Source organism: Cetorhinus maximus, chromosome 18 (genome assembly GCF_964194155.1).
Source record: "Cetorhinus maximus chromosome 18, sCetMax3.hap1.1, whole genome shotgun sequence".
Taxonomy (NCBI): domain Eukaryota; kingdom Metazoa; phylum Chordata; class Chondrichthyes; order Lamniformes; family Cetorhinidae; genus Cetorhinus; species Cetorhinus maximus.
The window spans coordinates 67961309-67976125 of NC_135896.1; the positions used below are offsets into that span (position 1 = coordinate 67961309).

Genomic DNA, 14817 nt, shown 5'->3' on the forward strand with positions numbered 1-14817 from the left:
ATTATTAATAATTTATATAGATTTTTCTTTTCCCACCTATTTCCATTATTTTTAAATCTATACCTGTAATGCCCTGTCAGTCTTTCCACCCCACCCCCACTAGAGCTGTACCTTGAGTGTCCTGCTATCCATTCTTAATTAGCACATTCTCTTAGATAATATCACCACCTTCAACACCTCTTTGTTCCTTTGTCTGTGACATCTTTTGATTATCTGCTCCTATCACTGCTTGCTTGTCCCAACAACCACCACCCCCCCGCCACGCCCCAACTTCTCTCCCCCCACCTTAAACCAGCTTATATTTCACCCTTCTCCTAATATTGCTCAGTTCTGTTGAAGGGTCACGAGGACTCGAAACGTCAACTCTTTTCTTCTCCGCCGATGCTGCCAGACCTGCTGAGTTTTTCCAGGTAATTCTGTTTTTGTTTTGGATTTCCAGCATCCGCAGTAGTTTTTGTTTTTATCTCTGTGTTTAATTGACTGTCACTCCTCTTCAAGAAATGCCTACCTTGAAGAAATACTGCTCTGCTCTCCGACAGGATTTCCGTATCTCTCTTCTGCCTTGTTCACCTTCATTGCTTTCCATTTCTCTCCTGGTGTTTGACAAGGTGTTTACTAAAAGCCGCTTTCACAGCCATATTTCCTTTCTCAGTGACTGTCTCCGTCTCCGACTTACCCCACGTGGATTTCAACTGAAATTCCATCCCTCATGTTTCGAACCGACCCAGGATTACAGGTACCTCCGGGACATAAAACATTTCTCGGACTGCTGTTCCCGTCGCATTCTGAGATCCACGCTCAGTGCCATGCGCCGCCATATGAACACACTCGACCTCTCCCTCCAGCAGCACCGCCGCACCCTTTTTCAAAGCTGCGCGTGCCCCCAGTTTCATTTTATTCTTCGTCTCAACCGACGCCTTAACAAGAAACTTTTTCTCTTTCTCTCAAGTGCTAAGGAACGCAAGCTCCAACAACTCATCGACACCAACACCCATCTAGGACCCTCCACCCCTGCCTGTCCCTCCATCCCCACCCCATCTTCCAATCCCAGCCCCGGCCGTGTATTCACTATACTCCCTGACCTTCCCCGCTCCAATGCTGAACGTTCAGTGCTCAGCAAAGGACTTAGTTTCATACCCTTACGCCCTCATCTCAATGAATTTCGGGCTCGGCACGATGCTGAACTCTTCTTCCGCCGTCTTCGTCTCTGTGCTCACTTCTTTGGGCAGGAGTCCTCTCCCCGTTCAACGGATCCTTTTACCCACCTCCAATATTCTCCCTCCACCTGGACCCCTCTCTCTGGATTCTTACCTTCTCTTGATCTTTTCATTGAGAACTGTCGGCGTGACATTAGTTGTCTCAATTTCTCTGCTCCTCTCACCCATTCTAATCTGTCTCTCTCTGAACTTACTGCACTCCGTTCTCTCAGGTCCAACCCCAACATGGTCATCAAACCCGCTGACAAGGGTGGTGCTGTTGTTGTCTGGCGCACTGACCTCTACCTCGTGGAGGCTGAGCGTCAACTCGCAGACACTTCCTCATACCTCTCCCTGGACCATGACCCCACCACTGAACATCAAGCCATTGTTTCCAGGACTGTCACTGACCTCATCTCCTCTGGAGATCTTCCTCCCACAGCTTCCAACCTGATAGTCACCCAACCTCGGACGGCCCGCTTCTACCTCCTACCCAAAATCCACAAACAGGACTGTCCCGGCAGACCGATCATGTCAGCCTGTTCCTGCCCCACGGAACTCATTTCTCGTTATCTTAACTCCCTTCTCTCTCCCCTTGTCCAGTCCCTTCCCACCTACATCCGTGATTCCTCTGTCACCTTACGTCACATCAACAATTTCCAGTTCCCTGGCCCCAACCGCTTCCTCTTCACCATGGACGTCCAATCCCTCTACACCTCCATTCCCCACCAGGATGGTCTGAGGGCCCTTAGCTTCTTCCTTGAACAGAGGCCCGAACAATCCCCATCCACCACTACTCTCCTCCGTCTGGCTGAACTTGTTCTCACACTGAACAATTTCTCCTTTAACTCCTCTCACTTCCTCCAAATAAAAGGTGTGGCTATGGGTACCCGCATGGGCCCCAGCTATGCCTGTCTCTTTATGGGGTATGTGGAACATTTCTTGTTCCAGTCCTACTCCGGCCCCCTCCCACAACTCTTTCTCCGGTACATCGATGATTACTTCAGTGCTGCTTCATGCTCTCGTCGGGACCTGGAAAAATTTATTAATTTTGCTTCCAATCTCCACCCCTCCATCATTTTCACATGGTCCATCTCTGACACTTCCCTTCCCTTCCTTGACCTCTCTGTCTCAATTTCTGGTGATAGACTGTCCACCAATATCCATTACAAGCCTACCGACTCCCACAGCAACCTCGACAACAGCTCCTCACACCCCGCTTCCTGTAAGGACTCCATCCCATTCTCTCAGTTCCTTCGCCTCCGTCGCATCTGTTCTGATGATGCTACCTTCAAAAACAGTTCCTCTGACATGTCCTCCTTCTTCCTTAACCGAGGTTTTCCATCCACGGTCGTTGACAGGGCCCTCAGCCGTGTCCGGCCCATCTCTCGCGCATCCACCCTTACGTCTTCTCCTCCCTCCCAGAAACATGATAGGGTCCCCCTTGTCCTCACTTATCACCCCACCAGCCTCCGCATTCAAAGGATCATCCTCCGCCATTTCCGCCAACTCCAGCATGATGCCACCACCAAACACATCTTCCCTTCACCCCCCCGGCAGCATTCCGTAGGGATCGTTCCCTCCGGGACACCCTGGTCCACTCCTCCATCACCCCCTACTCATCAACCCCCACCTATGGCACCTCCTCATGCCCACGCAGAAGATGCAACGCCTGCCCCTTCACTTCCTCTCTCCTCACCGTCCAAGGGCCCAAACACTCCTTTCAAGTGAAGCAGCATTTCACTTGCATTTCCCCTAACTTAGTTTACTGCATTCGTTGCTCCCAATGCGGTCTCCTCTACATTGGAGAGACCAAACGTAAACTGGGCGACCGCTTTGCAGAACCCCTGCGGTCTGTCCGCAAGAAAGACCCAAACCTCCCTGTCGCTTGCCATTTTAACCCACCACCCTGCTTTCTTGCCCACATGTCTGTCCTTGGCTTGTTGCATTGTTCCAGTGAAGCCCAATGCAAACTGGAGGAACAGCACCTCATCTTCCGACTAGGCACTTTACAGCCTTCCGGACTGAATATTGAATTCAACAACTTTAGATCTTGAACTCCCTCCTCCATCCCCACTCCCTTTCCTTTTCTTCCCTCTCCCTTTTGTTTTTTCCAATAATTTATATAGATTTTTCTTTTCCCACCTATTTCCATTATTTTTAAATCTATATCTGTAATGCCCTGTCAGTCTTTCCACCCCACCCCTACTAGAGCTGTACCTCGAGTGTCCTGCTATCCATTCTTAATTAGCACATTCTCTTAGATAATATCACCACCTTCAACACCTCTTTATTCCTTCGTCTGTGACATCTTCTGACTATCTGCTCCTATCACGGCTTGCTTGTCCCTACAACCCTCCCCCGAACACCACCTTAAACCAGCTTATGTTTCACCTTTCTCCTAATATTGCTCAGTTCTGTTGAAGGGTCACGAGGACTCGAAACGTCAACTCTTTTCTTCTCCGCCGATGCTGCCAGACCTGCTGAGTTTTTCCAGGTAATTCTGTTTTTGTTACTGATAAGCTTGTCCCATTTAGCATCACAAACTTTGCTACTGCCCAGAATCTACTTCAAAAGCTTTCACAGAAATTATGACTACTTTTACCACATAATTTTGAGGGGGCTGGGGTTGATATTACATGTCAAATCTGCTCTTCCAACAAAAACAGCCCTTGCCTCTAGAAGTGCAACTGGGAGGTCTTAATTAAGTCATAGAATGTCAGAGTACCATGACTTGCGATTTTACCATAAGTCTATTTATATTATTTTTAATATGTAACAATTTTTTGTACATTCCAAGCCCTATAATTTATATTGCTAGGGCAAATTTTGGTTTGTGTTTTTTTAAATGTTCATTTCAGAAAACACCACTTGTTACATTGGAAATCAGACATTTTATATGTTAGAACTGAATCTGATGAAAACCCACTGGCCCGAAACGTTAACTTTGTTTCTCACAGCAGATGTTGCACTGTCTGCTGAGATATCCAACATCTGTAGTATTTTACCTTTCCAATAATTTACCATCTACCTTGGGTCCAATTGTCCTAATCATACCACCTCAGATCTAGAAATGCATGGTTTGCAAAGAATAAGAAGAATGTAAATAGTGGTCATAAAGTCAAAATCTGCAGAAAATTGTTTTCTTGAACCCAGAAAAGAGACAAAGAATTGATATATCCTTGGGTGATTATGAAATGCCAAAAAGTATTACCACAAAGCTAAAAGATTAAGTTGCTGAAGCTGGAGCTGTTCTCCTTAGAGCAAAGCAGATTGAGAGGAAATATGATAGAGGTGAACAAAATCATGAGAGGCTTAGATATGGTAGACAAAGGAAAGCTGTTGCCATTAGCTGATGATGCAAAGATGAAGGGCACAGGTTTAAAGTTTGGGGCAAGAGATACAAAGGTGAATGTGAGGAAGAAATTTTTTAAGCAGTGAAATTTAACGGCCTGGAACTTGGTTGCCTACAAGAATGATGGAAGTGGAGACAATGAATGATTTAAAAGTAAATTGGATGGGCACTTGCAGGGCTATCAGGTAGAGCAGGGGGGAAAAGGGCTGATTGGATTGCTCTACAGGAAACCGAAATGGACCCATGAGTTGAATGGCCTCATTCTATGCCGTAATAACTCTATGCCTCAATAAATTATAATTCTTGGAACATCTGGTAGGAATTTCACCTTCTCAATAAATTACTGTTTATCAAAGGTTGGAAAAACATCCTGGAAGGTCCCTTTTGCATCATCTTGAGGAGCAACAATACACTTATCTACTAAACAAGGCTAAACACCCAAGTATTTGCAATTATTCTGGACCATGACAGGAGATCCTTTGTACATCTAACTCTCCTTTTGTACAAACAATCTCAGATATTTTTCACATTGTGGCAGGCAGGTACAGGAACATATGTTCTTTGCTAAAAATATGAAACCTCTCCCACACTTATGCCTTAAGAAAATGTCTCTGAAGAGCAAAGTCCCTGAACTAGAAGAACAATGAATTTCCTTATGTCACCCTTTATCCTCTCCATTCGTTTGCACATCATCTATGTTTAATGCCATGAAAATCATTGATCATCATTTCACAATTTCTGTACATAATGGCCACTTTGTTAGGCATTAATGTACATATTATCAAATTCATTTCCTCAAAACTGAAATGGCTTTAATATATATTTCACTTCTGGCTCAAGCACAGGAGGGAAAACATGGGCTCTATTTTCAAACCAAACGGAGGGATCTATTTATAAACATATTTTCAGGCCTGTCCAAAGTGAACCTCAACAATGCATCAAACAGTAAGTGTACTATGATGAAAACAGAAAATGCTGGAAATATTCAGGTTACATAGCAACTGTGTAAAGTGGAACAGATGCATACCACTGTACACAAGGCAAAGCTAACTTGTATGAAGGCCAAAACAAACGTGCTTACAAATTTAATTACTGAAAACGTAGCAACATTCATTTTCGTTCATAAAATGGATTAAAACATTTAAATGAAATTAATTTACCCATTTAAAAAACAAAAGAGCAGCATAAACCTGAATATATAGAAACAGACTATTTGACCCAACTGGTCCATACTGTTGTTTATGATCCACACAATCCTCTTCCCATCCTGCTTCATAAGAACATAAGACATAGGAGCAGAAATTAGGCCATTCGGCCCATCGAGTCTGCTCCACCATTCAATCATGTCTGGTAAGTTTCTCAACCCCATTTTCCCGCCTTCTCCCCGTAACCTTTGAGCCCATTACCAATCAAGAACCTATCTATCTCGGTCTTAAATACACTCAATGACCTGGCCTCCACAGCCTTCTGTGGCAATGAATTCCATAGATTCACCACTCTCTGGCTAAAGAAGTTTCTCCTCATCTTTGTTCTAAAAGGTCTTCCCTTTACTCTGAGGCTGTGCCCTCGGGTCCTAGTTTTTCTTACTAATGGAAACATCTTCTCACCCTGTTAACATAATCTTTTATTCCTTTCTCTCTCATTTGTGCATCTAGCTTCCCTTAAATGTATCCATAGTATTTGTCTCAATTACTCCAGTTGTAGCATATTCCACATTCTAACCACTTTCTGAGTAAAGAAGTTTCTCCTGAATTCCTTAATTAGATTTAATAGTGACCATCATACATGTATGGCCTCTAATTTTGAACACCATCACCAGTAGAAGTGTCTTCTCCACGTCCACCCTATTGAACACTTTCATAACCTTAAAGGCCTCTATCAGGTTATCCCTCAGGCACTTCTTTTCTACAGGAAAAAACCTCAAGCCTGTTGAATCTTGTAAATCTTTGTGCCTTCAGTATCTCCATATCCTTTTCATAACACGTAGACCAGAACATGGGCACACTGCTCCAAGTGTGATCTAACCAAGGTTCTGAACAAGTTTAGCATAATTTCTGTTTTTCAATTACTGCAACTTTATTAGTTATACAACAAACCGCATTCACCATCAAAATGTGTTTAAGACTCTCTTACTGAAGAGCCATTTTTTGTGCCTTTTTTTCTATCATTTCAATATCAGACTCTATTGTACTATCCACAGTTCATTGTTTCTTTATCCATTATCTATTTCCATTCGACCATAGAATCACTGTCATAAAAATCACAATATTAAATGTTTCATTGCAAGACCAGTGGGAGAGGTGAGAGCATAGTGGAAATAAAAGGAGCAGCGGAGAGAGGAAGAGAGTCACTGAGGCCAGTGAGAGGAACCCCAAGAAAATTAAAATGCGATGTCACAGGAAACCAGGCAAGTGATTGGTTGTTGAGTATTTTTCTTTTTTCTATCGAAGCTCAGGTATTTATTTCAAATTAGAAGCTGAAAATGAAGAATTTAAATTGGGTTACTACAGTGGTGAGTGAATTTATTAATTATTAATAATAGTAAGGTGTATTAGCAGAAAAGTTTATTAGCAGTAGTAACTTTTATTAGTAGTAGCAGCAAGGCTTATTATCCAATAGTAATGGCAGTTACTCCGACCTCTATGTGGGAACTCCAGGGCACATGCTGTGTCCTGGATAACCATTTGCGCAGGAAGTGTCATCAATTGCAGCAGCTTAAACTCCAGGTTTAGGAGCTTGAGCTGACATCGTGGAAGTGCATCCAGAGGTTCAGAGCTTCATGCATTGCATGTTTATTGACGTGGTCAACCCACAACTTAAGAATACACAGGGAGAGAAGGAATGGATGACCACCAGACAGTCAAGAAGAAACAGGGAGGTAGTACAATAAGTCCCCCGAGTGCATCCCACTCTCTAACCAGTATTTAGTTTTGAATACTGAGGAAATGATGGTTCATTTAGGGAGTGCAGCCAGAGCCAGGTGACTCAGCTGTGCAGGAGAGCACAAAGACGACTAAAAGAACAATAGTGATAGATGGTTCGATAGTTGGGAGAACAGACTGGTGGTTTTGCGACTGCAGACCTGAATCCAGGATGGTGCCATGGTCAAGGCTGAATGGCTGTAGAGCATCAAGAGAGGAGGGTGATGAGTCAGCGGTCACAATCCACACAGTGGTATGAAGGGCAAAGAAAGAGGGATATGGTCCTGCAGTCAGAATTTAGAGGGCTAGGTAGAAAATAAGCAAGCAGGACCTCAAAAGTAGTCATCTCCAGCTTACTCCCAGTACCAAGCACAAGTGAGTATAGAGTACAGGAGAATAAAGCAGATGAAAGCATGGCTAGAAAGATGGTGCAGGAGCGAGGGCTTTAAATTACTTCAGGGCAAGCTCTGAGGGAAATGGGATCTGTACAAGCCAGACAGTTTACACTTAAAGAGCAGGGACTGGGTTCCTTGCAAAGCAATTTACTAGTGTTTTTGGGGAGGGTTTAAACTAACTTGGCAGAGGTGTAGGAAGCAGGAGGTAATTACAGCCTACACCACATGGACTACCACAGTTCAAGGCGACAGCTCACCACCACCTTCTCAAAGTCAACTAGGGATGGGTAATAAATGCTGGTCCAGCCAGCGAAGTCCACATCCCATGAATGAATTAAATAAAACCAGTGAGGAATACCAAGGTGCGCAGAATACTGGGAAAGATAGCTAGTACTAGAGTAGGAAATATAAAGTTATTAGGTAGGTTGAGAGGAAGGAAGAAATTAATTAAGTCTAAATCAGGGTTACTGTGCCTGAATGTGAATGCATGGAGTGAAGGGATTAACACGGAAATGTCAGAGTCTCGCTGCAATAATGGCTGTGTTCATTTTGAAATCTTCACTGATGTATTGCTCGGAGACTCCCCTGACTGTCGGATACAGGTACTGCATCACAGTTTAGAGTAGAGTAACTGCCCAAACCAATGCTCCCCTCGCATGGCTGGAAGTTATCTAATTCAGCCCCATGGAAAAGAATATTTGTTTGTGATTTCGCCGTTCACGAGGTATCGCGGTAATGTAACCCCACGACTGGCGGGGCTTTAGCGTATGTTGAAAAACAGACCTGTTATTACATATTAATAAAGCACATAATCCAAAATTGTCAGTTTAATTCTTTAAGCTCTGTTTTTGAGAGAATTGAAATAAGAGAGCACAGAAGTTCCTAATTCCTTTTTCTTGTCCCCTGTCCTCAATTTGTCCTTCATTCACTGCCCTACCATTTCCACAGCGAAGTGGGTCCAATGTAAGAACTTTAAAAAATGCACTGCAAACATTAAGGACTAAGTTTTCTCACAATTTACATTAATGTTGAAACTGATATCAAGGTCATGATCAGGTCCTGCCACGTTAAAATTAGAAGTGTTTGGTATTCTATCTAAATAACTGTTCACCCATACCTGTGCAATTGAAATTGGTTTACTTTCCTGGCTGGCATATTTTCTAGCATTCTTAACCCACCACTATAAGCTAAGATTCTCATTATTCAAACGTTCACAGTGGTGGAGGGAGGAAAAGAGCAATCTCAAATTCTCCCCACACAGGAAGAGGCAGATAGTAAATAAAAAAATCATAGTTGGTGGCGTAGTGGTATTGTCACTGGACTTGTAATCCAGAGACCCAGGGTAATGCTCTGGGGACTGAGGTTCGAATCCCACCAGGGCATGCTGACCATGAAATCATTGTTGATTGTCGTAAAAACCCATCTGGTTCACTCTGGAAATCTGACATCCTTAACTAGCCTGGCCTACATGCAACTCATTAATGGCCTAAGCAAGCTGATAAGGAATGAAACCAGATGGGGCTAGCCGGCATCGACATAGGCACCGGAAACAACAACGGCAAACTCATGAGCGTGGGGGGCTTGTGCCAAAATTGGGAGAGCTGTCTCACAGACTAGTCAAGCTGAGTCATACTCATGGAATCATGCCTTACAGATAATGTCCCAGACACTACCATCACCATCTCATGTTTCCTCAACATCAACTCTGGACCCCATGATGTCTCATGACACCAGGTCAAATCTGGGCAAGAAAACCTCCTGCTGATTATCATGTACCATTTGTATGTACCATGGAGTACTCCCCCATGTTGAACATCTCTTGGAGGAAGCGCTGAGGGTAGCAAGGGTGCAGAACATATTCTGGATGGGGGAGTCAATGTCCATTACCAAGAGTGGCTCAGTACAGATCGAGCTGGCCCAGTCCTAAAGGACTACTAAACTGGGTTGCGGTAGCTGGTAAGGGAACTAACCAGGGGGAAAAACATACTTCTTCCTCGCCAACAATGATATCCTCCATTGTATTGTGTGGCACTACCACTGTGCTAAATGCGATAGATTTCAAACAGAAATGGCAACTCAAGACTGGGCAACCTTGAGGCGCTGTGGGCAAACCCAGAACTGTACTCAACCAGAGTCTGTAGCCTCATGGCCCAGTATATCCCCCGCTCTCCCATTACCTTATCAAGCCAGGGATTAACCCTGGTTCAGTGAGGAGTGAAGGAGGGAGGAGGAAAGGAGGACATGCCATGAGCAGCACGAGGCATACCTAAAAATGAGGTGTCAGCCTGGTGAAGTTACAACGCAGGACTACCTTGCGTGCCAGACAACATAAGCAGCAAGTGACAGACAGAGCTAAGTGATTCCACAACCAACGGATCAGATCTAAGCTCTGCAGTCCTGCCACATCTAGTTGTGAATAGTGGTGAACAATTAAACAACTCGCTGGAGGAGGAGGCTCCACAAATATCCCCAACCTCAATGATGGGGGTCCAAGCACAGTGCAAAAGGTAAGGCTGAAGCATTTGCAACATTCTTCAGCCAGAAGTGCCAAGTGGATGATCCATCTCAGCCTCCTCCGAGCCCCCCCAGCATCACATGCCAGATGCCAGTCTTCAGCTAATCCAATTCACTCCATGGGCCTTGACAATATAATAGCAATAGTTATAAAGACTTGTGCTCCAGAACTTGCTGCGCCCCTAGCCAAGTTGTTCCAGTACACCTACAATACTGGCATCTACCCAGCAATATGGAAAATTGCCCAGGTATGTCCTGAACAAAAAGCAGGACAAATCCAAACCAGCCAATTACCAGCCCATCATTTTACCCTCGATCATCAGTGAAGGGTCATCAACAGTGCTATCAAGCGCCACTTGCTTAGCAATAACCTGCTCACTGACACACAGTTTGGGTTGCGTCAGGATCACTCAGCTCCTGCCCTCATTACAGCCTTGCTTCAAACATGGACAAAAGAGCTGAACTCGAGGTGAGAGTGACTGCCCTTGACATCAAGGCAGCATTTGACTGAGTATGGTCCTGGCAAAACTGGAGTCAATGGGAATCAGAGGGAAAACTCTCCACTGGCTGGAGTCATACCTAGCACAAAGGAAGATGGCTGTGGTTGTTGGAGGTCAATCCTCTCACTTCCAGGATATCACTGCAGGAGCTCGTCAGGGTAGTGCCCGAGGCCCAACCATCCTCAGCTGCTTCATCAATGACCTTCCTTCCATCATAAGGTCAGAAGTGGGAATGCTTCCTGACGATTGCACAATGTTCAGCTCCATTTGCGATTCTTCAGCTACTGAAGCAGTCCATGTCCAAATGCAGCAAGACCTGGACAATATCCAGGATTGAACTGACAAGTGGCAAGTAACGGTCGTGCCACTCAAGTGCCAGGCGATGACCATCTCCAACAAGAGAGAATCTAATCATCACCCCATGACATTCAATAGCATTACCATTGCTGAATCTCCCACTATCAACATCCTAGTGGGGGGCGGGTTACCATTGACCAGAAACTGAACTGGACTAGCCATGTAAATACTGTGGCTACAAGAGCAGGTCAGAGGCTAAGAATCCTGCAGCGATTAACTCACTTCCTGACACCCCAAAACCTGTCCAACATCTACAAGGCACAGGTCAGGAATGTGAAACATCCATGTGCCTGGATGAGTGCAGCTCCAAGAACACTCAAGAAGCTTGACACCATCTAGGACAAAGCAGCCATGTTGATTGGCACCCCATCCACAACCATTCACTTCCTCCACCAAGGGCACACTGTGGCAGCAGTGTGTATCATCTATAAAATGTGCTGCAAGCCCACTACCTCTACCGCTTAGAAGGACAAGGGCAACAGACACATAGGAACATCACCACCTGGAAGGTCCCCTCCAAGCCACTCACCACCCTGACTTCAAACTATATCACTATTCCTTCACTGCCGCTGGGTCAAAAATCCTGGAACTCCCTCCTAACAGCACTGTGGGTGTACCTACATCACACACTGCAGCATTTCAAGGCAGCAGCTCACTACCACCTTCTCAAGGGCAATTAGGGATGGGCAATAAATCCTGGCCTAGCCAACGACACCCACATCCAATGAATGAATAAAAGAATGTCAATTCTTGTATTTCCTCAGGTGTTACAAAGTACTAATAAAGGACAGAAAACATTAGATTCATGCCATCTGGGCCTACCGACAGCAGGCATGTTTCTAAAGGTGGGCGGGGGAGACGCATTAACCTATGAGAAGGGTTTGAACAGATACTCAGCAACAGTATTCAATAACACCAATGATCAATGTTCAAAATTAGTTTCGATTACATTTTATTAAATATAAAATTTACCTTCAAAATCATTGTTTGAAATATCATGAATCATAAATATAATCAATACTGAACGTGGAACTTCTCAGTAACCAACAGCTGAATTTCCTTAATGTCTTAGCAGCATATACTTAAAAGAATAATCAAATCTCATGTTACTTACTAGCTGCTTCCAATAGCTCTGAATGTAGATTGTAGGGAATAAGTGGATCAGGTAGATCAGAAAAGAAAGCCTTAAGAGCTCCTGCCACTGCATTGACAGTCACATCCATTGCCACGAGATCAATGTTGTGATCTAAAGGATAGAATCAAGTAACATAAATAGATAGAAATGATCACTTTCATTATACAGAGGTGCCTTCTATGGGGGAAACAAATGCAAACAGCTATCTGCAAAGTTTCCCTTTAGTTCCATAAATGCTACATCAGCCAAACTCTTTGTAGCTCTACAAAATCTAAAGTACAATGAAAAGCATTTAAATGAATTGGCCCGTTGGTAAACAAAGTTTCTGTTGTCTCATCATTTTTCCTGAGAAACCACCATTTAAGGAAGATCTATGATCTACAAGCTAGTTTGAACAAAATATACAGAAACTCTAATGAAGGCAGAAAGGCAAATGACAATGCTCTAAGGTTCTCACACCCAACTGTATTTTTCAACAACAAATGTATCCAAGTTAATGAACAAAAAGCATATGAAAGCTTTTATTATTTACTTAGCCATACAGTTTTTTAAATTCAAAAATATTTATCACCATCCCAATAAAGTCACCAGGTCACCAATTTAATTATCATGGCTATGAACATAACTATAAACTTTAAGTGTGAATCATATGGCATTTCTTACTATAAAATCTAGGTCTTGAATTCTGCATAAAAGTTTGAACGCAGGCATTCTGTATTTATAGATTTTTCCTGATATTGCTGATTAAAACTCAAAATCTCTGTATTTCTAAAACTCTGTATATAATGTCTAACATGAAAGCAAGCCAAAACAAACCTAAATGAATCAGATCCCCTTGTATCACTATATTTAGTATAAATTTAAAGGAATCATGAAAAACATAACCTATTTCTTATCTAGTTTGCATTTATGCCGAAGATAGAGGGCCACCCCCCCAACCAAAAAAATGTGGCAGTTGAAAATTAACACACTTTGCCAGCCTACCTTCTGCACTGCATGTAATTTTTTTTTTTGAAAATGAAACACTTGTATTAACATTTTTTGCCCCATCTCAAAACATAGCTAGATCCTTTTTTCCCTCAGGTGATACTAAGTGGAGGCTGAGATTGAAGTGAGAGGCAGAAGCTTTAGTAACAACCATGCTTTTTCCTACCATGTCAATCTTTTTCTCACACTGGCAGAACCACCTGTAGCATAACTTGGCTTCAACCAACATGAAGGAGAAATTTCATAAAAGTGATTCTGGGGGGATTTCCATTTGGTTATTGACGCTCTTATAATAATAAAGACAAACTCCCACAAAAAAATACCATCTTTCAAATGATACATTAGAACTTGGCTCCGTTGGTGCTATCAGTTTGAAGTAGATGACCCCAAGATATTATTAGAAGAGGAGCAGCCAAGTTATTCCATAATACCCTAAATGATATCTATCATCCCTCAACCAACAACACAAACAGAACACATGGCCATTATCTCATTGCTATTTGTGGGACCTTACTATGCGCAAATTGGCTGTCGCGCTTTTTATATGACAACAATCATTACATTTTTCTTTAAAAAGGTATTTAATTAGTTGTGAAACAATTTGGGACATCATGAGGATGTGAAAGGGGCTTTATAAATCCAAAAAACTTTTAGCCTGTAGAATTTTAGGTATGAGGAAGGATGGGATAGGCTGGAATTGGAACAGAATAGCCAATAGATTTAACTGAGGTGCATAAAATTACAAGGGTCCCAGATAGAATGGATAGGAAGGATCTATTCACCTTAGCGAAGAAGTCAATAACCAGGGGACATGGATTTACAGTAATTGGTGGAAGGATTTGAAGGAAGTTGAGGACAAACTTTGGTCACCATAGGGTGCTGCAGGTCTGGAACTCTCTGCTTCAAAAGATGCTAGAAACAGAAACCCTCATTGCATTTAAATAACGTTTGTATATGTACTTGAAGTGTGGTAAGACTAAGACCAAAACTTTCCACTCGCATTGGCAGCAGGGGTCATGGCGGGCGTGAGTGGACAATAAGGCCAAAAATCGGTTTCACGACGTGGTGAAGGCAGTTTGCAATCATCCGCTTTGTGTGACTTCAGAACGGCATGATTTATGACTGCCTTTAAAAAGCATGCATCTTACGGGCTGAACTTCAAGGGAACTCAGAGGTGAGCGCACACAGCCTTGCGCAGTGCTCATGAGGATCACACGTAGGACATCAAGGAAGAGGGGAGGGTTGTGGGGGGTGGGTACAGACAAGTCACTTTTTCCCTGGCTGACTTTCAGTGCAGTGTCAGGGCAAGAGCTCCAGTGCAGGTGGGGCCGGAAGGGGGCAAGGCAGCACAGACTGAAGGAAGGACACAAGCACATACCCAGGGGGCGTGGTGGGGGGTTGGTGGGTGCGTTCAGGGAAGTGGCCATGCACTTAACTGTTTTTCAAAAGTGAGCGTT

At 43.6% G+C, this 14817-nt stretch overlaps 1 protein-coding gene across 2 annotated transcripts in view; it reads right to left on the bottom strand.

Moving 5' to 3' along the window:
• The window catches only part of arhgap5 (Rho GTPase activating protein 5), an 84788-nt gene that overhangs the window by 15750 nt on the left and 54221 nt on the right, over positions 1-14817 (bottom strand). For both annotated transcript variants that reach the window (XR_013579498.1, XM_078562839.1), the window contains one exon: positions 12353-12484. Coding sequence is in view for 1 of the 2 variants with exons in the window: in XM_078562839.1 (XP_078418965.1) it covers positions 12353-12484 (132 nt within the window). In the remaining variant the exon portion in view is untranslated. The remainder of the gene's footprint in view (positions 1-12352; positions 12485-14817) is intronic.